General features: G+C 27.4%; 1 protein-coding gene and 1 long non-coding RNA gene across 3 annotated transcripts in view; one reads left to right on the top strand and one right to left on the bottom strand.

The window, feature by feature from the left end:
• The window catches only part of LOC100210627 (uncharacterized), a 29245-nt gene extending 8314 nt beyond the window's left edge, over positions 1-20931 (bottom strand). For both annotated transcript variants that reach the window (XM_065812635.1, XM_065812636.1), the window contains exons 1-4: positions 20638-20931; positions 19950-20145; positions 19645-19873; positions 19336-19461 (exon numbers count right to left, since the gene is read on the bottom strand). In XM_065812635.1, coding sequence (XP_065668707.1) covers positions 19336-19461; positions 19645-19873; positions 19950-20145; positions 20638-20880 — 794 coding nt within the window. In that variant the 5' untranslated portion in view covers positions 20881-20931. The remainder of the gene's footprint in view (positions 1-19335; positions 19462-19644; positions 19874-19949; positions 20146-20637) is intronic.
• Positions 6484-13303, top strand: LOC136087698 (uncharacterized). The gene is made up of 2 exons (XR_010641993.1): positions 6484-6551; positions 13120-13303. It is a non-coding gene; the product is annotated as an uncharacterized LOC136087698 (long non-coding RNA).
• Positions 20932-21759: the final 828 nt, after the last annotated feature.

The following is a 21759-nucleotide window of genomic DNA, read 5'->3' as shown; positions in this document are numbered from 1 at the left end:
AATAAAACTTGAAGAACTTTGTCTCTCAACAGTTACATAGTTATTTCTCTAAATTGAAAAAATGCAGCACTTTTATATAAAGAAACTAAATTAGCATTATTTGGTTGCACTTGTTTTGTCCGATACTGTATATATATATATATATATATATATATATATATATATATATATATATATATATATATATATATATATATATATATATATGTATTACGTCATAAAGTGTATTATAAATGTTCTCTTTATTCCTTTGCCCTTTATTTTTACATTCTTATCTTTACAATTTTTTTTAGGTTTAAGGCTGTTTACCTGATTCCTACAGCAAAAAAGAACTTTAAAATGCTGTAGGCAATATTCTAAAGCGCGCACCTGATTCTAAAAAATGGTGAACGACGTCAAATCGAACACTTGATAGTCGGTTCTTGGAAATTAAGAAGTGGATGAAGAAGTTTAAAAAAATATAATTTATAAAGCTTAGCACAATAATATTATTATAAAGTTTAAGCAAATTTTTATTTTTTACGTATTCTCTAAAAATTCTGTGAAAGCATAAATTTTAACCTTACCTATGAATAAAGTCATGTAAAAACATGTATTTTAGACGTCGAAATGAGACGGCTAAACTAGGTTATTTAAAAACGTTATTTAGCGTTTCCATTTAGCACTAATTCTGAACGTCCTAAATTCACGACTTTTAGACGTCTGAAAAACACGTCTTTATTCCGTCCTAAAAAAACGTCTTTAAAAGACGTCATTTAGCGTTCCCAGCCGGCACAGGCACGTACAGAAAACGTACAATGTACGTTCAGTTTGCGTCTTGGACGTCCTGGAACTATTTCGGAACCCATTAAAATATTTCAGACTTGCGTAGGACGTTTAAAAGACGTCTTAATTACATTCAGAAAGCGTGATGAATTATAATAAAAATACTGGACAAACAAGCAACTAAACAAAATTACAATTCCCGGTTTATAATAACTTATTATTTTTTAAATTTTTATGGTTAACTATGCGCAGTTTAGTTGTTAAACCCACACGAAATTTTTTTAATCTCAAATTTAAACTAATACCATGGAAATGTTAATATCCAAAGGTCTCTCAAGTAGTTGCTTAAAGTCAATTTAATAGTAAGTTTTAATTATCATTGTAATGATAATTAATAAGTTAAACCTATAGGTTTAACAGACTTTTACGAAGATATTGTAAATAATTTTTTTTTAATTTTATATTTAAAAACACTAAATATTTGGTCACCATCATCATAATCTTGTAAAATATCATATAGTTAATATATAGTATACATATTGTTTTACAAGCTGATGATGGTGACCCAGTGAAAAGTATATATATATATATATATATATATATATATATATATATATATATATATATATATATATATATATATATATATATATATATATATACATATATATATATATACATATATATATATACATATATATATATATATATATATATATATATATATATACATATATATATATATACATATATATATATACATATATATATATATATATATATATATATATATATATATATATATGTATATGTATATGTATATATATATATATATATATATATATATATATATATATATATATATACATATACATATTTATTTATTTATTTATTTATTATAGCTATATTAAATATATAAATGAATGATATGATTAAAATAAATATCTAATATATACTAAATAGTAGGATATATATAGTTACTATATAGTATTTTATATATAGTAGTATATGACCAGACATTTTTCTGAGTATTATACTCATTTTGAGCAAAAATCTTTTATATTCACTTTTCCCCTGATTTTCTACCTGTTTTTCCTGACTTAATTTAAACCCACGAAAACTCAATTTCAGAAAAATCAACTTAAATACTTTAAAAAAAATGTTTTCAATTGCAAATTATATACCTATATATATATATATATATATATATATATATATATATATATATATATATATATATATATATATATATATATATATATATATATATATATATATATATATATATATATATATATATATATATATACAACAAAGCTTTGTTATATACTAACAAAGTATATAACCATATTTTAAACATTTAAAATCACAAACCCTATTATAAAATGAATTCAAGATCAAGTAGGTGGTATCAGATAAATAAAAGGTGATGGAAATAACAGAGGAAGAGACAGTTCAAAGAGAAATGTGTGCTACAGAGTACTTCCAAGATTCATTGAATACAAATGTTCATATAGCTTCAGAATTTCAAACTGATATGGATTCAATTTCAGATTCAGAAAACCTAATTGAAGATGCAGATGATTCAGATAAAGTGTTATCAGAGGAATATGAAAAACATAAGTCACTAACACATTTAAATCTGAGGTTAGATGCATGTGCAACTGAAAATAAATGGAGTTGTGATTCGATTAAGCAGTTATTATTTATTCTTAGAAAAACAGGATTAAATCTTCCGAAAGATGCCCGAACACAATTAAACTCTCCAAGAAAAATCGTAACTCAAAATAAATGTGGTGGCGAATATGCATACTTTGGAATTAAGAGTGAAGTTACAAGAATATTAACATATTTAGCTGTTAAAAATGATTTTTTGATCAATTTACTTGTAAATATTGATGGCCTTCCTCTTTTCCGGTCATCTACTGTTTAGCTATGGCCTATTCTTGGTATGTTTGAGGGTTCAGACGTTTTTATTATTGGAATTTTTTGTTGAAATTGTAAACCTGACCCTTTGGTAGATTTCCTATCAGATTTTGTGAAGGAATGGATGGAAATTAAAGAAGGTGGAATTGATTTTGATGGAGTTCATATTAGTTTAACAATTAAAGTTTTTATTTGTGATGTTCCAGCTAGAGCCTATTTAAAGAGTGTTGTAAGCCACACTGGCTACAACTCTTGTGAAAGGTGTTGTGTGCATAGCTCGCATAACGGAAGAGTTGTTTTCAATGATGAAATTGATTTCAATTTGAATTTCGAGTTGACTTTCCAAAACTATGGCTATCTTGATCATCAAAAAGCTGTTTCTCCACTTGTGAATATTGGGATTCCCTGTATTAATTCTTTTGTTTTAGATTATATGTATTTGGTTTGTTTATGTGTTACAAAGCGTATCTTAAAATATTTACTGAAAGGGCCTGCTGGAAAAATATCTGCATCCCAAATAGCTGAAATTTCCAGAAAATTAACTTGTTTAAATGGAAGTATGCCGAGTGAATTTGCTCGTCAACCAAGAAGTCTTCAATTTCTAGATCGTTGGAAAGCTACAGAGTTTCGGCAGTTTTTGATATATTTAGGTCCTGTTGTATTAAAGCGTGTTGTATCTGAACAGATATATGAGCATTTTCTTCTGTTAAGCACTTCTGTTGGTATTATGTTGACATCTAATGACCAGTTTCGCAACAATCACTTAGTTTATGCTCGCAGTATGATGGCACATTTTGTTTATTCATGTAAGTATATTTACCGAGAAATTTTTACTGTATATAATGTACATAACCAACTTCATTTAGCTGATGATTGTATTAATCGTTGCTGCTCACTTAAGTTAAATTTTTAAATGGAAAACAAGAAATACTGTTAAGTTAACAGTATTTCTTGTTTTCCATTTAAAAATTTTCTTCAAAGACTAAAGCAGTCAGTTAACAACTCAAGTAACCCTATTGTACAAGTGTGTAAAAGACAAGTAGAATTTAAAAAATTTTTTAAACATGTTCCACATAAGTCTTTATTTACAAAAATATCGAAAAATAAAAAAGACAGATGCTTCCTTCTTACTGACTATTCAGTTGCTTTTGTGACAGAAAATGAAAATAATGAAACTTTTCATTGTGATGTTATCAATCGAAGGTATCTTTTTAATTTATATGTTTTTAATTTATATGGAAAAGTTGAAAAAAAACTCATTTCCAAAAGTGACTTGAAAAAAAAGTGTGTTTGTCTTCGAGAATGCAGGGGGCTCGCCATAATACCTGTTTTGCACGAAGCGGAAACTGAAAAGTTCATTTATGTTGAATAAATTTATCTCTAGTTGTAAATTGTTTTTTTGTTTCTTATTTACTCATATCAGCATATTTCTTTATTATATATATATATATATTCATATATAATACATATATATATCTACATGTGCATGTATAGGTAAGCAAAACGTGATAAAATTGCTTACCTTCTTTTAGTAACATTTAGTAGAAAAAGAAGAGGGAAAAGGAAGAATAATAAAAATAAATTGATCCCTGCCCCAACCCAAACCCTTCGATGTGTTATCAACTCCCTTGCGAGTTCTCTCTAAATCAGTCGATGTATGTACTGAAGCCCTCGCTTATCCCTAAATCAGCGTGACGTCATATTGCTGACTAATGTCTGCAATATCAGTTATATAATTATTGTTGAAATGTATATAATTGTAATATATATAAATGTAATATATATATATATATATATATATATATATATATATATATATATATATATATATATATATATATATATATATATATATATATATAATTTGCCTTGGGTTTTTAGTTTTATTAGACTTATTTGATTTATTAGTTTCAGTGTTGAAACTATACTTTATATAATAAATATATCATAAATATATCATAAAAAGTTTTTGTTGTTGTTAATATTTAATTAAGTACGTGAAAGCAACATGAACTATTATTCTAAACTTTCTTATGTTATTTTTTTTTTCCTTTTCACAGAGGCCATGCTCAAGTATGCTGGAAATGAAATAGAAAAGTGCATTGGTAATGTCCTAAAAAGAGCGCCGGACAGAAAAGGCGGCGGTGGTCGTGAGAAAGGAAGCAGCGAAAATGACAGTTTTGAAGACAATTTTTTATATCTGTAATCTGAAATATTTTGTAGATAATGTATACTTTAAATTGTGTATTCTATTGGTTTATTTAGGCGAAACTGTTCCCGTTTCTATTATGTTTTCAACTTTATCATCCTGACCCAAGACCCTTTAATTATCTGTTTATCTAATTATCTAGAATTTAATCAGAACTACTATATATAGTAGTTCTGATTATATATAATCGGAACTACTATATATAGTAGTTCTGATTAAATTCCAGATAATTAGATAAACAGATAATAAAAGGGTCGTGGTAAAGTATACTATACTTTACTTTTTATACTGATTTACTTTGTATAGTAGTTCTGATTAAATTCCAGATAATTAAAGGGTCGTGGGTCACTATAGTAGTTCTACTATACACTATAGTGTGTAGTAGAACTACTATAGTGACTCACGCCCATATAGTAAACTATAGTAGTTCTGATTAAATTCCATATGCGTACGAAATTTCGTACGCATATGGAATTTAAATAGAACTACTATAGAACGCGCGCTTAATTCCAGAAAATTGAATTTAAAAGGAACGTCTTACTTAGGTCTCTATAGGACGTCTTTTGAACGTCCGAATAAGACGTCCTTGAGCGTCTATACATTGCTGTGTTTTGAACGCGTCTAAGACGTTCCGTCTGAACGTTCATTGTACGTTTTTTGTACGTCCCCGTGCCGGCTGGGTTGCCACTTAAAACCAGTTCTGAACGTCTTAATAAAGTCTCAGAAAGACGTCTTATTTACGTCTTAAAAAGACGTTCTTATTAAGTCTTATAAAGACGTCATCTGGCCTTGCCAATTAGATAAGGTCCTGAAAGTCCTAAAAAGACGTCTTTTCGACGTCATATAGACGTCGGCGTGTCTACTGGGTAAGCCTTAATAAAAACAGCATTTCAACATCTAAAACAATTTCAACATCTCAAATATAATCAACTATTTGTAAAAAGGAAATCTTATTAACTGAAAAAAATTAAAAAAAAGATTGACTAAATCTTTTTCGACTTTCCAATCTCATGTGATTGAAAAGTGTGAGGAAGTAAAGTCAAATTAATAGTGATATTATAATAAAAATGTAAAAACTTTAAGAAAGTGAGTGATTTTTAAATATTTTCCAATTTCCGGAAATTGGAAACAGATTGAGTTTAACCCATTTCCGCTTCCGGTAAGTTGAAAATTTTCTTTATTTTGTGCTTTCAAACAATAAAGTATACCTAAAAGAAAATTTTCCCAATATAAATATATTTAATTTACAAACACTTTCCAAGTTAGAGGAAACTACTTTCCGAACCTTGTTAGAAAGCGAAATCACCTCTATATTCAATGCAATACCCAGTGAAAAATAAAACCTCGTCCCACATGGGTTCCGTGTGGGATTGATGGGATTTACATGGGACGGATTTTCCCATGTGGTATCCGTATGGAAATTTGTCACCTTACATGGTTACATGTGAGAACCATATGGTATTTACACAAATGGGAAATCCCACGTGGGTTTCCTGTGGGATTTGCATGGGAGTTAATTTGAAAGCTGGAAACTAAAAAAAAAAACTTTTTAAGAAAAACTAAAAATAAAATTTTTAAATCGACATTGCATTGCGTAACGTTTACTGTGTGAAAATATTTTATATTAATATAGAGAATGGCAAGCAAGTATGTAAGTACCACGAATAATGTTTATGTTTCTTTATAGAAATAAGATTAAGATTTGTGCAAATAGACGTATTATTAGGATAATATAATAGTTATTTGAATACAGATCTTGAGTAAATTATTTGCAAACAATTAACTGATGCAAGTTGAAATGTTGTCAAAAACCAATCTTGCATGCATGGCACACTGCAGTGTCCCACAAAGAAATGCAGGTTTGAAAGTCAAAGAATTCGCAATTTTCTTTATTAAAAAAAGAAAAAACAGGATGAAGATGGGTTTCTGTAACTTTTTTTATGCTCCAAAACTTTTAACTTTAGATATAATAAGGTCCTTAAGACTTAAGGGACTCACGAACTACATTGAGGAACAAAAACAGGATATTTACAGAAACTTTTTAGTTTTTAATTTGGAGTACCACAGTGTTATTGGGAATAAAGCCTCTGGGTCCAGTTTTTAAAGTAATATAATCTAAAGTATTGTTTAAATAAAATAATATGCTTTAAAATGCATATAGTTATACATATAACTCCTGATAGTTAACTATATGTATAACTAGCTATACATATAATTTGTTATAAAAGCTTTTTTAAGGTTATGCTTGAGAAAATTAGTACCAATTCAAATTCAAGATTTAGTTAAAGTTCAAGTTCTTATTTATTCATTGTTTTTGTTAATTTTATATTTGTTTGTTCAAATTTATCAGTTAGTACTATTTTTTACTACAGTAAGAATGTTTATCATTGTTGAACGTGATTTTATTAGTAACTTAATTTTATTTTCAACATATTTTGACAACACCTTTTATATTTTAAATGATGACTGCTTTACTTTTCTATTGATGTTAAATTTATTACGTTTCAATAACTCAGATTGAATCTTGACTGAATTATTGTAAGCTTTGTAGGGGTTTGTTGAATATCAAATGGTGTTGTAAATGAAGTAAAAATTTCACTTTAAAATGAATACCATTAACATTGTGATGATAATAGCATTAGGAAACTAGTATTTATGTATTATTATTATACTATAAATAAATAGTTTTTTAATTCATTTTATAAAATAGAGATTGACAACTGATAATTAATGGAAATAAATACAAATTATAAAAATCATGTAAACTTCATTTATTATTTCCAAATACTATATTAATGTTAGTCTACAAAGTTAAAATCAATTTAGAGCATTGTTATTAGTTCTTTTGCGATTCGCACTTCCACTTTTGTCTCTCAAATTTATAAAATAGGTGGTCAAAGCTTGCTCGATAGGTAGGTTCTCAGCATAACAATGCTTTTTTCTTACACTTTCTAAAGAGAAATATGGCAAATTGATTACTCATTTTACCTAAATCATAGGGTCATCTATGCAAAATGATGTCAGATGATGACCCTTTTATTGAACAACTTCACCCTTTATCAAACTCAGTCAATTTTTTGCCATCTCCCACTGAAAATGATGTCAGTTTTTGTTATTATATTATGATGGTATATCTGAATTGTTAATATAATATAAAAAATGCATATACCATCAATTTTTTTCTTGTTCAATTATTCTCACCAGTACTAAAAGTAAAAAAAAAGCATTAATTGTTCTTTCAGATAAGCAAGCTAATTTCTGAATTTAAATTGTTTTTCCTATGATCCTCTACAGTTTTTAGCAACAAAAGCAAGAAGTTTTTAGACCACATTGTTGGTGTAAATACCTCTAAAACCTGCTCATAGCTAGCATAAATTGTTTTACTTTTTTTAAAATAAAAATTTTACTTTTTTTTTTAATTCAATTTTTAATTGACATTATTTTGGTCTCAACATCCCCTCCCCATTGTCAATTATTGTTAAACTCACACTGCCCCTCTATCTACTGGCATCATTTATGGATGATCCCATAGCCTAAATACTATATATATATATATATATATATATATATATATATATATATATATATATATTATTTTTACTTTATTTACAACACCATTTGATATACAACAAACCCTTACAAAGCTTACAATAATTTAGTTAAAATTCAATCCGAGTTATTGAAACGTAATAAATTTAACATCAATAGAAAAGTAAAGCTGTCATCATTTAAAATGTAAAGGGTGTTGTCAAAATATTTTGAAAGTAAAATTAAGTTACTAATAAAATCACATTCAGCAATGATAAATATTCTTACTGTAGTAAGAATTAGTACTAGTTTACAAATTTGAACAAATAAATATAAAATAGTGAAAAAACAATGAACAAATAACTTGAACTTGAACTAAATCTTGAATTTGAATTAATTGGTACTAATTTGTTCAAGCATAACCTTAAAAAATAAGTTTATATAATAAATTTTATGTATAACTAGTTATACATATAGTTAACTATCAGGAGTTATATGTATAACTGCATCCATTTTAAAGCATTTTATTTAATTTATATATTACTTTAGATCATATTTCTTTGAATACTGGACCCAGAGATTTTTTTCCCAATTACACTGTGGTACTCCAGATTAAAGATTAAAAAGTTTCTGTAAATATCCTGTTTTTGTTCCTCAATGTACTTCGTAAGTCCCTTAAGTTTTATGAACCTTATTATATATAAAGTTACAAGTTTTAGAGCCTAAAAAAAGTTACAGAAACCTCCCTATCTCCCCCCTATTTTAATTTTTTTTTTAATAAAGAAAATTTGACTTTCAAACCAGCATTTCTTTGCGGGACACTGCAGTGTCCACTGCATGCATGCTTGGTTTTTGACAACATTTGAACTTGTATCAGTCAATTGTTTGCAGATAACATACTCAAGAACTATATTCAAATATCATATGAACATGTTAGAGAATGTTCATATGATATTTGAACATCACAAATTTAGTAATATTGTTGTGATATGTTATATAAATAATACCATAATAGATTATGATATGAAAATAAGATAGGATATGAAGGCAATGGTCAAAGAATAAATTTACTTATAGAAATTTAGATGTTTGTTTATTAGTTTTAGAATATTATATTATGTGTGACCATTGCCTTCTATAATAACAGGCCTTGACATCGCGCAACAAAGTTGTTAAACTGAAGGCCAATTCCTAATACTGTGTTTACATTTTCATCTTTTAACATTAGACGAAAGTTTGTGTTCACGCTTTGTTAATAAATCTTTAAAGTTTGATTGGTTTATAAATTAGATAGCGCAACTTCAAGACGATAACGTTGTAAGGTAATAATTAAAATGCCTTTAAAATGCTGTGTACCTCTTTGCAAGTTGAACTATCACTCAACTACAACAAAAATATCAATTTATACAACTACAACTACAATATCAATTACAACTACAACAAAAATATCAATACTCAACTACAACAAAAATATCAACTTATAAATTCCCGAAGAATCTAGAGGAGAGAGAAAGATGTAGTGAAGCTATCCCAAGAACTGGTTTTATTGTTACAGACTATTCAGCAGTATGTCAACTTCATTGGCCAAATGAAGCACCTTTTGAAAGCAAATATGGGAAGCAACGACCTTTAAACTCACCATCTGTTTTTAAAAATATTCCGCCTAGTTGTTTAGCCACACCAGCAAGTAAAATTAGAAAAACTGTAACTTCAAGCGGTTTTCAAAGTATTTTATCAGATGAGTTAATGATTTTCTAAAAGAGGATGAACTTATATTTGACGATATTCAATCTTTGTTAAATGATAATAATGATGTTATTGTTTTTCAGCTTAATAAAAAAAGTTTACACATACAATCAAAAATGTACAAACTTGGTTTCCATTATTTATTTTAGTAATTTTCAATGATTATTCATTTGTAGCTAACCATAATGGCACAACTTGTAATATTTCATCTTTAGCTGTAAACAAATTAAAGTTAATAAAAACAAAATCAGCTTTATTTGAAGCAGTTAGATTTTTAAAAAATAAAGAAAGTTCGCTTCAGTCAAATATTCTATTCGAACACCTTAATGCTATGAGAAAAGTTAATGTTGGTGAAGTTTTATATACTTCAGATATTATATGTAGAGCATATGAGTATTTTGCTATGCGACGAAGTTTATATGATTGTTTGTGTATTGACTACAAGTTGCAAAGTATAAGGACTTTAACATGATTGACTTCAAAAATAAGCTCAATGGAGGACCTAAGTTTCATAAATAGTATTTTTATGAATTTAAATCCATTGAAAAGAACTTCCATACTACTAATTGATGAGGTCTATGTCCAAGCTTCATTACTTTACCAAAGAGGTGCTTTGTTTGGTCAAGCAGTAAACTACCCTGAAAAGTTAGCTAAAACAATTTTATCATTTATGATTAAATGTCTTTTTGGAGGTCCAGAATTTATATGTAGAGCTCAACCTGTTGCAAATTGTTCCTCTGAATTTCAGTTTGCTTAATGTCAACAAATTGTTGATACGATAAATAATATTGAAAATAGTAAGACACTGGTAATAATTACTGATGGTAACTGTGTAAATCAAAAAATTTTTGGAATGTTTAAAACAGTTGATAGTAAACCATGGTTAACAACATCAGGTATATATTTTTTGTATGATTATGTGCATCTCTTAAAATCTATACGAAACAATTGGTTGACAGAAAAGACTGACGAACTTCAATTTTTGAACAATAAAGAGCTGGCTTTGGCTAAGTGAAGTGATTTAGAAACTTTATATAAAACTAAGTGCAATAGTCTTTTTAAACTCTCTAAACTTACAGCTAAATCAGTTTATCCAAAACCAATAGAGAGACAATCTGTAAAGTTTTGTTTGTCTGTTTTTTGCGAAGAAACAGTAGCTGCATTAAGAACGCATCCAGAGATTGAAAATAAAGCATTTGAAGGTACTGCTGTATTTATTGAAAAAAAATTTTTCGAATGTTGTTAATGTCAAAGCACCTGGTGCTGGCATTTGGTTTAGAAATGAATTATGCGGAGAAATCCACTCAGTTGGTGATCAGCAGTTGCAACTGCTACGAGATATTGCTGATCTGTCAAATTTTATGAAACCTACAGGTAAGCGTGTAAAACAGCTTACGCTAGATACTAGCAATGCAATAGCGCATTCATGTTATGGCTTTATTGATCTTGTAGAAACTTTGTTGAGTAATGGAGCAAAGTATGTCTTATTAGGTTGTTTTTCAACAGATCCACTTGAAAAAGCTTTTTCTAAGCTTCGTCAGGGATCTGGAGGTATTTACTTTATAAAGGCTAAATCTGTAATTGAAAAAATTAATATTCAACATACTAAATTGATATTACAACTTGACATTCCTGTTGATGGTATCAATGGTCATATTTGTGACATATGTTTTAGAGATTTCTACTGATGAAAAAGAACTTCTGGATAATATACATGATCTTGAAAGCTCAGTTAATAAATCTACATTAGTGGCTATAGTTTACATAGCTGGCTATGTGCAAAAAAGCGAAATAAAAATTTATGATGATTCTACCAATTATTATTATAAATATGGAAGTTATCTGGTAGCCTAAACAGAGGCGGACTTGAAATTCCTTCTGATACTCTTGTCTAAGGGTCATAATTTTGCTTTTTTTTTCAAGGTGCTAATGACCCTTTATGCAGAACATTTTGTGTTACTAGTTTCAGTTCATTGCTGCTAAATATAAATTTAAAATTACAAAAAAACAATGCAGAGTATATTCTAATATTCTGCTAAAGAATTACTCACTAATTACCAATCCCAAAATACTAAAGCTATCATAATTTATGTGAAAATTAGTTTTGTAATTTATTATGCTATTTACTTGTTATGTTTTTTATTTTCTCATTAGCCTATATGTCTCTCAATATGTTTGGATTTGTAAATATTTACCCTGTTGAGATATATTAATAAAACTTTTTTTTTGCTTGAATCAACTTTTGTTGGTGTTTTTTATTTATGGTGATTTTTATTGTTACCATTTTTAGCAAAAAAAATTAAAAATACAGTTATCTTTGTAATATATAGATATATACTTTGTTATGGTTCTTTTTATATTTCCGTCTTTACTAGAGATTATTATTAGAAAACATAGACTGCCATTACACCCTACCTAATATAAAAATATATCAATATAAGTAAAAGTGAAAGTTCAATCGGCCTTCAGTTTTTCAGGATTCTCCTCATGGGTTCAAGCTCATTATGCATAATATGTGTTCAATTACCCATAATACGTTAGTCATTGTAAGTAATAAATTAGGAAATAATTATTTGTGAAATATTGTAGTCATTAATGACTTCAACCTGGCTAATAATTAAAATTGCTCGACTAATAAGGTTCCTTATTAAAATTGCTCTCTCTCTCTCTCTCTCTCTCTCTCTCTCTCTGTCTCTCTCTCTCTTCTCTCTCTCTCTCTCTCTCTCTCTCTCTCTCTCTCTCTCTCTCTCTCTCTCTCTCTCTCTCTCTCTCTCTCTGTCTCTCTCTCTCTATATATATATATATATATATATATATATATATATATATATATTTATATATATATATATATATATATATATATATATATATATATATATATATTTTTATATATATATATATATATTTATATTTATATATATTTGTATTTATATTTTTTTTTTTAGAGAATGTTTGAAGAAAGTTAGAAGATACTAAAGACCTTGGTATTATGCAAGCCGAAGCGATTTAATTAATTCAATCGACAAAAAACGGCGTGTAAATCGCAAAAGAAAAAAATAATATTTTTAATATTCATTTCGGATGTATTGATTAATAGCATTTATTTTAAAATAAATTCATTTTGCAACACGTTTTTTAATTTTATAAAATTTCGTTATAATAGTTTAAGGTAAATCCCACATAGGTTATAGGTGGAAAACATCACATCTAAAAGATCAAAAATGCTACACATTTTGAATACCAAATGGGATAAAGTAGCAAATACCAGATTAAGTTAAGCCTCTCTGAACGCTTCGATGATTAACTTTAAACTACTATTTAAGTAATTTTTAAATTAAAAGAATTTTAAAAATTATCATAGAAGCATTCGGACTTTTGTCTAGTATTGACTACTTTTGTACCATTTGGATTAAAATATGTGGCATTTAAAATCTATAACATGTAGTATTTTCCACCAATATCCCATGTAGGATTTACCACATAAAACCCATGTAGGATTTACCATATGAAACCCAAATGGGACAAAATAATAATCCCCATATGGGTTACATATGGTAAAAACCCACGCGTATACCATATGGGATTTACCATATGGAATCCATGTGGGATTTACCATATGAAACCCACATGGGACAAAATAATAATCCCCACATGGGTTACATATGGAAAAAATCCACGCGTATCCCATGTGCGCTTTTTCACTGGGTTAATTTGCGCAGCAAATTAGATGCATTTTATATAGAATCTCGAAACAGGGCTTAAAACTAATGTTAAGTTTAAAAATTTATTTTAAGGTTAGAAAAAAAAATGTGTCTACAGAAACAGGAGTGATTAGGAATACGTTGTATGCACTCATAAGTGAAATAAGGAGAGACAAGTTAAGATTTTAATCCTAGAGAGTTACAAAACACTAGGTAAGTTATCATTTTGATAAATTGCCTGGTATGGCTAGCCCTGTATACTTTACGTTACATCTTCATGAATAACCCAATCAGATTGAACGTTATTACACTAATTACAAGATATTAGGATTTGAACTTTTTTTTGTATTAAGAAATTAACAAAAAACAATCAAATAAACCTGAAAAAATGAATGAAAAAAGTGAAGGACTTATTGTGAAACAATGACAAGCGACACTATTTTCAAAAATGAGTTATCATTTTTATAATCATAAATAGTATACGCAATTTTTTTTTTTTTTTTTTGTGTGTGTCCAATATATAATATCTATTAGTATTTTTATGATGTATAAATTTGAGAGAATTATAGGTAAGCACTGATTTTATAGATTTAAATAAAACTTAAAAGTCATTTTTTGAGAAAAATGACTTTTAAGTTTTATTTAAATAAATATAAAATGCTTGCTTTAAAGATCCAGAGTTTGAAGCGAGCTCTGGGCATATTTTGTGCAATGGGTAAGGAAAAATGCGTGAACTTTCTAGTTAAATGCTCTTATGGAGTGCTTTGTGACAAGACTTTTGTGTCTCCTAGTGGCATATAAAACAAAAATTAAAAAAAAAATCTTATAGTGGGTAGATATTACCTGCATCTGGGTACGGTATTGTAAAGAGCCTCCTAGAAAAAGGCTTTAGGGTCACGAGAAAATTTTTCTGTTCACTATACTTCCTTCATCTAATAGGTTTGCGTAAATGCAAATCTGCGTCAAATTGTTTCCTGCTTTGGTTCCTGAACACTAGATTTTCTTGACTCTATTTATGAGTTGCTATGGTGGTGCCTATGCAAGAGCCATTGCTATGGTAGTGCTTATGCACTATTCTTGCTCTCTTCTAAAGATTTGCTCTAAAATTCAGTAATTACATAGCTTGATTAGCACGAGTAAGACAACTGCAATGCTTATTGCTTAAGTTGTTGTATATGGTTGAGTCAAGTTCACTATTAATTAAAAAAATAAATTTAACATAAAATAAACAAAAAAAAAATCATTACTAACAATAAACTGTTTCAGAATAATTACGTCATAATTCTGCCTGTAATTATTAGATTGTATGCTTATGTATCAATTTACCTATTTGTGGTGAAATCAGGTCTGAATCTTCTAACTATTTTTTAATGTGCTTTCGTTTAGCAACTCTATACTCAATAAACTTTCTTTTCTTTCTTTGTCGTTTTCCTTTTTTCTGGACTGCAATATTTTCATGTTATTTCTGATCAAATTGACTCTTTCTTATTATTCTTCATTTAATATTGTTGCCGAGCAAGCTTGGAAGTTTTTATTTATTTCTGTTGGTATTGAGTTAAACGTTAATTTTTTGATGGTTTCTTCCTTTTTGTGGGGTTACTTTTTTTTAACTGTTTTAACTTTTTTTATCTTTTTATTGCAAGAAAAACTCTTTAGAGAACCAAAGTCATTTTATAATTGCAAGAAATTAATTCAAAAAGATCTGAAACTAAGGTCTATTATATTTATTATTGTTTTCTTACTGTAAATATTTTACAACTTATAAGCACAAAAAAAAAGAAAAAACTAATTTGAAAATTTGAAAAGAAGAAAAAGTCATGGTCATTCAAGAGTTTGCTTGAAAATGTTTCTCTTTTATATTCCACCATTTTCTTTTTTATATGCCTCCATTTTATCTTTTATATTTTACCATTTTATCTTTTATATTTCACTATTATTCATTTTAATTTCCCTGTTCTTTTATTTCACCATTTTATCGAGAATTTCAAAGTTTTCGCAATATCTCTTAGGATTTTACCACTCAAAACCGCTAAGCGATTTCTCTTTTTAACATTTTTAGGTATTGTTTTGGAATAAGTTTTGAAAACTTATTCTAATACTACAGCACACCTGTTACACATCGTTAATAAACGAGTGTAAGGATTTTTATCCTCTCGTTTAACTACTGACTTGTTAACAATGATAACAAAAAAATTCGTGCATTAGATAGAAGCCGTAAAATAATAGCAGAAGGATTCGTGCATTAGACGCAAGCCGTAAAACAAAAACTTGATGTATTAAAAGCTTTTAATAAAGTCGAAATGATTCAATAATTTAAAAATTTTTTCAAGACTATTGAATCATCTCTTTTTAATCGCATTATTAAAGTTGTCCTTGATGGACAATATTCTTTTTAATTTCTAGTAACTCTTGGATCACTTTAAGTTTCCATCCATGGTCCAGTGATGCTTTTTTTATTTTATTAGTTATTTAGGTGCTTCCTAAAGAGAAGTATCGAAACAAAATTTAATAACTATAGCATTGTTGTTGATATTCCTTTATTAATAAATGTCAACACAATTAGAAAGAACTTTACTTGGATTATCATTTACAGCTGACCTTTCATAGTAACCATGTATACAATCTATAGCAAAGTTGGCAGGGTGAAAAAGACATTTACTAAGGTTGCTTCTTACTATCATATGTGTCATTTTTTCCTCCTGATTCCATTCTCTGCTTCTACAAATTTGTCCTTGTATTAAATACTGTCTATTTTGGCCCGGTTCTTCTGATGAGAACAGCTCTCTTTTAGAGACTCAAAGCTAAATTTCAAATTTTATTTGACCTGCGATAGCTATCAAACTTGAGCCTCTATCCAATTTCGTAAGAATGCATTTTTTTTTTTTTTCTAATAATACTATAACATTGACGAGCTCTCGTCACTAGCTCCATCAACCAAAACTCAATGTCGCGTGACCTGTCGTATAGCAAAAGTTAAAACTATTTAAAATAATTGTTCCTTCGTGCACAAAAAGCAGTTCATCTGGTTTTCTTTCTCGACCATTGATGAACTGAAACTCTCTAACGTCTTTTCGTGATTTATACAATTTTCAGTTTTTTAAGTCTTCTGTCACTTTCCTTTTTCCACTTCACTTTCACTTCAAAAACGATTGATAGTTAAAAATGATTGTTAAAAATGGTTGGTTGTTTCTGTTACCTAAAAAATGTTTTGTTGTTAAAAATGATTGGTTGTTTCTGTTAAGTTTAAAAATGATTAGTAGTTGCTTTCAGCCTTAAAAGGAGTAATTTTGAGAGAAAAAAAATCAAATGAAGATAGTGACTTTAATAATTATTTAAACCTGCTCAGTGACTTTAGTAAAAAATAAACTAAACTTTAATAATCTATTTTATCAGATTTTTCAGGCTAATGTTTAATATTCCAATTTAACCCGTAAAAGCTTGTTCGAATTCAGTTATTGCAGAATTCAAATTATGCAAACGGTTTTTATTTGTAAACACGGTATCGTTAGTTTCAGTAAATTACAGAGATAAAATAAAAAGAGACAAAAAACAAAACTTATTAAGTTATTATTTAATATTTTATTCTTAGCAAACAATTTTGTTTTAAGTGGATACATAATGTTTTACCTTCTAAAACATAAAAAAATATTTTTCTACTCAGCTTTTTTAACAAGATTTTAAAAAGTTTTTAAGAACTTTGTCCAATTTTATAGTTCTACATATTTTATAATGAAAGACATCATTACAGTACAGATTTTTTTTAAAACACCTTAAAGTAAAAAAAATTCAAAGTTTACATTTTTACAAAATAAGCTAATTTAGATGCCTATAAACGCTATCGAATAAATATTTTTGAAGAATTACGAAAAAATTTATAAAAATTGTTAGTTTTAAAAAACGTTTTTCAAAGAGTTTCTGCTATTTATTTTTTTAATTTTTTCTCAAAATACGTAAAAAGCAACTTGGTGTTTTGAAAAAGAGTTGAAGAACATTCGGCAGAGAATGTGCGTACCTTATTTCTCATTGAGATATCAAAATTACCTAAAAAAAGGTTGGAAGATATGTGAAACAAAAGTCTAGTATATGAAGGTTTACTGAAAAAGCTTTTCATTTATCAACAAGCATTCTACCAAATTAAAATATTTTGTTTGATACAATTACAAGATAAAGAAAAGGTTGTTTATTGGATAGAAAATTCACTCTGAATCAGTTGTGATAAAAATCAATAGTGACCTGCAAAGTCTTCCTTTGTTAAAAGATATAACTCCCCTCCGATAAAAGACAAACCATCAAAAACTAAAAATTCCAGAACATTTAAAAAAACGTTATCCGCTGTGTGGTTCAATCTTCAAATCATAAGGTGATAAAAAATAAAAATAGAAACGTTGTTTAATCTGTTGCAATCTGTCAGTGCAATCTGTTTGCATGTCAGAGCAATTTTCCTGCTATTGACAATTGTAAAGAGGGAATATTATTTTATTACAACTTTTTTATGTATCATGTGGAAGACTATGTCATTTTACAAGGATTGATAGAATTGCATTTCCCTCTCACCTTCCAAGGTTTACAGAAATTAATGGAATAAATATTTTATTTTTTGTTTTAAAATGGTTGTAAATTAATAAATATTTAAACAAGTTAGATTTTGAAAAAGGAAGTACGCAATAAAACATATAGTTTTTATCTGTGAAGAAACTAGAAAGGTAATACTTCCATTTTTTTTTACCAGAAGTATTAGACATTTAAAATTACACATGAGAAAAATGGCATGTATCCTTTTTTCATCTATTTTAAGAGTATTTGCTTTCTGGAGGATTAAAAACACAAAAATAATTTTAACAAATTATCAGAAACATCTTTAATCATTTGACCATGACTTTATGTTTTATTAACTGTCAGTTTGAGTTAAAATATTTTTAATTTCAAAGTACCTTACTTGGAAAAAAGCATTTAAAAAATTAAAAACTCATTAAATTAACTGTTTTATGAAATTGACAGAAAATATAGATTAGGGAGAATGAGGACTAAGAAGAGGTAACAAGATTAATATTACGATATATATTACAATTTGCATGAAACTTATGATATTAAATATTTGCAACTAGTTATTAAGTTATATAATATATGTATATATATATATATATATATATATATAGGTATATATATATTTATATATATATAAATATATATATATATATATATATATATATATATATATATATATATATATAAATATAGGTATATATATATATATATATATATATATATATATATATATATATATATATATATATATATATATATATATATATAAGTATATTTACATATACTTATATATATAGCATATTAATATGTATATATATACTGCATAAATATACATTTATATTTTTTATTATTATTTTTTTTTTTAAATTATTTTTATATTTGAAATAATACTTTAAATAAATTTAAGTAACATACTTATACCAATATGGTACACCCCAGCCTCCTCCAGTATACCCTGGTTGAAAACCGCCCCAACCAGCACTTGGTGGTCCATAGTAGTGACTGGGTACCAATTGACGCGTTGCATAAATGCTGCTTTTCCTATAATAAAATTATGACATAAGTTTACTTTAAATTTTTAGATTTTGATTGGTTATTCTTAATTGTAGCTCTTTGGAACTGATTTCTAATTTCTCTAATTTCTTAAAACAGTAAAAAATAAATAACTTACTTTAATATATAAATTATAAATAAAATATAATATAAAATAAATAAAAAACTTACTTTTTATATGGAACCCAAATGACTATAGGTGCATTTTTTTCAATTAATGGGTTATAATTGGGTAGACCTCCCCAGCCTGTAGTTGAATAGTAGTAAGGCAAGTTTTGTAACCGTTGGCGCTTTGCCGTTTTTGATTTTAAATGTTTAGATTTATCTTTAATTACTAAAGGTTTGGCACTATTTTCACTTTCAAGTTGATTTGTAACATCTAGTGCGCCAAGCTCAGTTTCTAAAACAAAAAATTTTTTTAGGTTATTTTCTCGACAAACGATAAAAGTATTGAGTTTTTTTTCTGATTATCTAACCTTGTTTGCAGGCGCAAGGAGACATAACTGCGGACAAAATGGTTGCATACTGAGGATGATAATATGGGTAAGGATATTCCCAAATACTTCCTGGGTAAAAGTTACCCTGATTGTTAAAAGAACTCTTTTTTGTGAGAGATTTCTTTTTCTTGCTCTTTTTTTTGATATTTTTTATAGTTCCATCAACAGCCGGTGTCTTTAAACATGAAAATAAACAAAAACAATGAATTTATAAAAGTTTCTTATAAAAAGTAGTTTTTAAAATATTCTTAAATTTTCAGTTCTTTAACGATTTCAATTTAACGTTTGATCAAATATGTTATATTTTAGAATTTCTTGAATATCTAACGTTTGCCGTGCGATATTTTTTATGTTTGTTGAAAACTGACAATATGGTTTGATAAATAAACCAATTATTATCCTTGTTCTTACCTCAGTCATAGCCACACGTGTCATACATACCCAGAAACGTAATCAATGCTCACTCATACCATCCATACCCACACATTCTATCAACACCCACACATATCATTCATACCCACACTTATTATCTAGACCCACTTATACAATCCACACCCAAACATCAGCTTGTTTTTCAACACTGTATTCGGTTGCAGTATTTAGTAATTGTTTTACGCGTATTAAAAATATTTATCTTTTCTAAAACAAAATACTACTGTTATCTTACCTTCTCGACATTTTTTTTGTTCACATTTTCACTTTCTCCTTTGGCAACACTAGATTTTACAGTGTGTACCTCTGAATCAGTTTCTTCAGTTACGTCCATATTTGTTTGATTGGAGCTATCATTGTTGGATCCGTTTTTCCAATATTTATCTGTAGATTTGTCCCAAGGATCTCTTTCTTCTTCATCTGCTCTGATGTGCACGACAAATAGCGTAAGCAGTAAAAAAATATTTCTTAATTTCATTTTAAACCATTTATATTTGATACAGATAGAACTTAACTAAAAATACCATAGTGTAAGTTTATATACATTAATAATAGTATATTAAAATATATACTAAATGCATAGATAAATAATTTATATATATATATATATATATATATATATATATATATATATATATATATATATATATATATATATATATATATATATATATATATATATATATTTACATGTATATATGTGTGTGTATGTGTACGCGCTTTTATGTTTGCGTATGTGCTTGTTATGTCATTAAAACAAATTTTAGTGTACAAAAATATTTATTTAAATATTTGTTACAAAACACACGAAAAAACTTAGGTTGCAATTTCGGTATACTTTTGCTCGATCTGCATAGTGTTCGTTCATTGAGTTCCGTCAAAAAATATTCTGCGACTGCACATAAAACTAAAACATTTATTACTAATAACCATTTGGTTAATTACAACGGCCAAGAAAAGGTACCCAGAATAAAATATCCCTAAAATTTAGTTAGTCAAAACTCCCTATATAAAAAATACTCTAAAATGTTTTAATATTAAAATGCGTAATAAAATAATTTTAGCACAACTAAAAAATTTAAACACATCAAAACGCGTAGTATATAGGATATCGTTGATACTATCTTTTTTTTAAATTTTTTTGTTTAAATAAAACTATTTAAATGTAATTGTTAAATTTGCAGATAAAATTTTTAGGTCACATGTAACTAACATATAATTGACGCTAACATATAATTGGTGCAATCAACGCAACAATGCATTGGTGCAATCAACGCAAGTTTTATAGAATATTAATATATACATTTAACAGATATTTAGGTATTGCCGGCCACGTATTTTTTCCATATTTTGTTCT

The sequence above is a fragment of the Hydra vulgaris genome, chromosome 12 (genome assembly GCF_038396675.1).
Source record: "Hydra vulgaris chromosome 12, alternate assembly HydraT2T_AEP".
In the NCBI taxonomy this organism is placed as follows: Eukaryota; Metazoa; Cnidaria; class Hydrozoa; order Anthoathecata; family Hydridae; genus Hydra; species Hydra vulgaris.
This window is presented reverse-complemented; position numbering and strand designations above follow the sequence as displayed.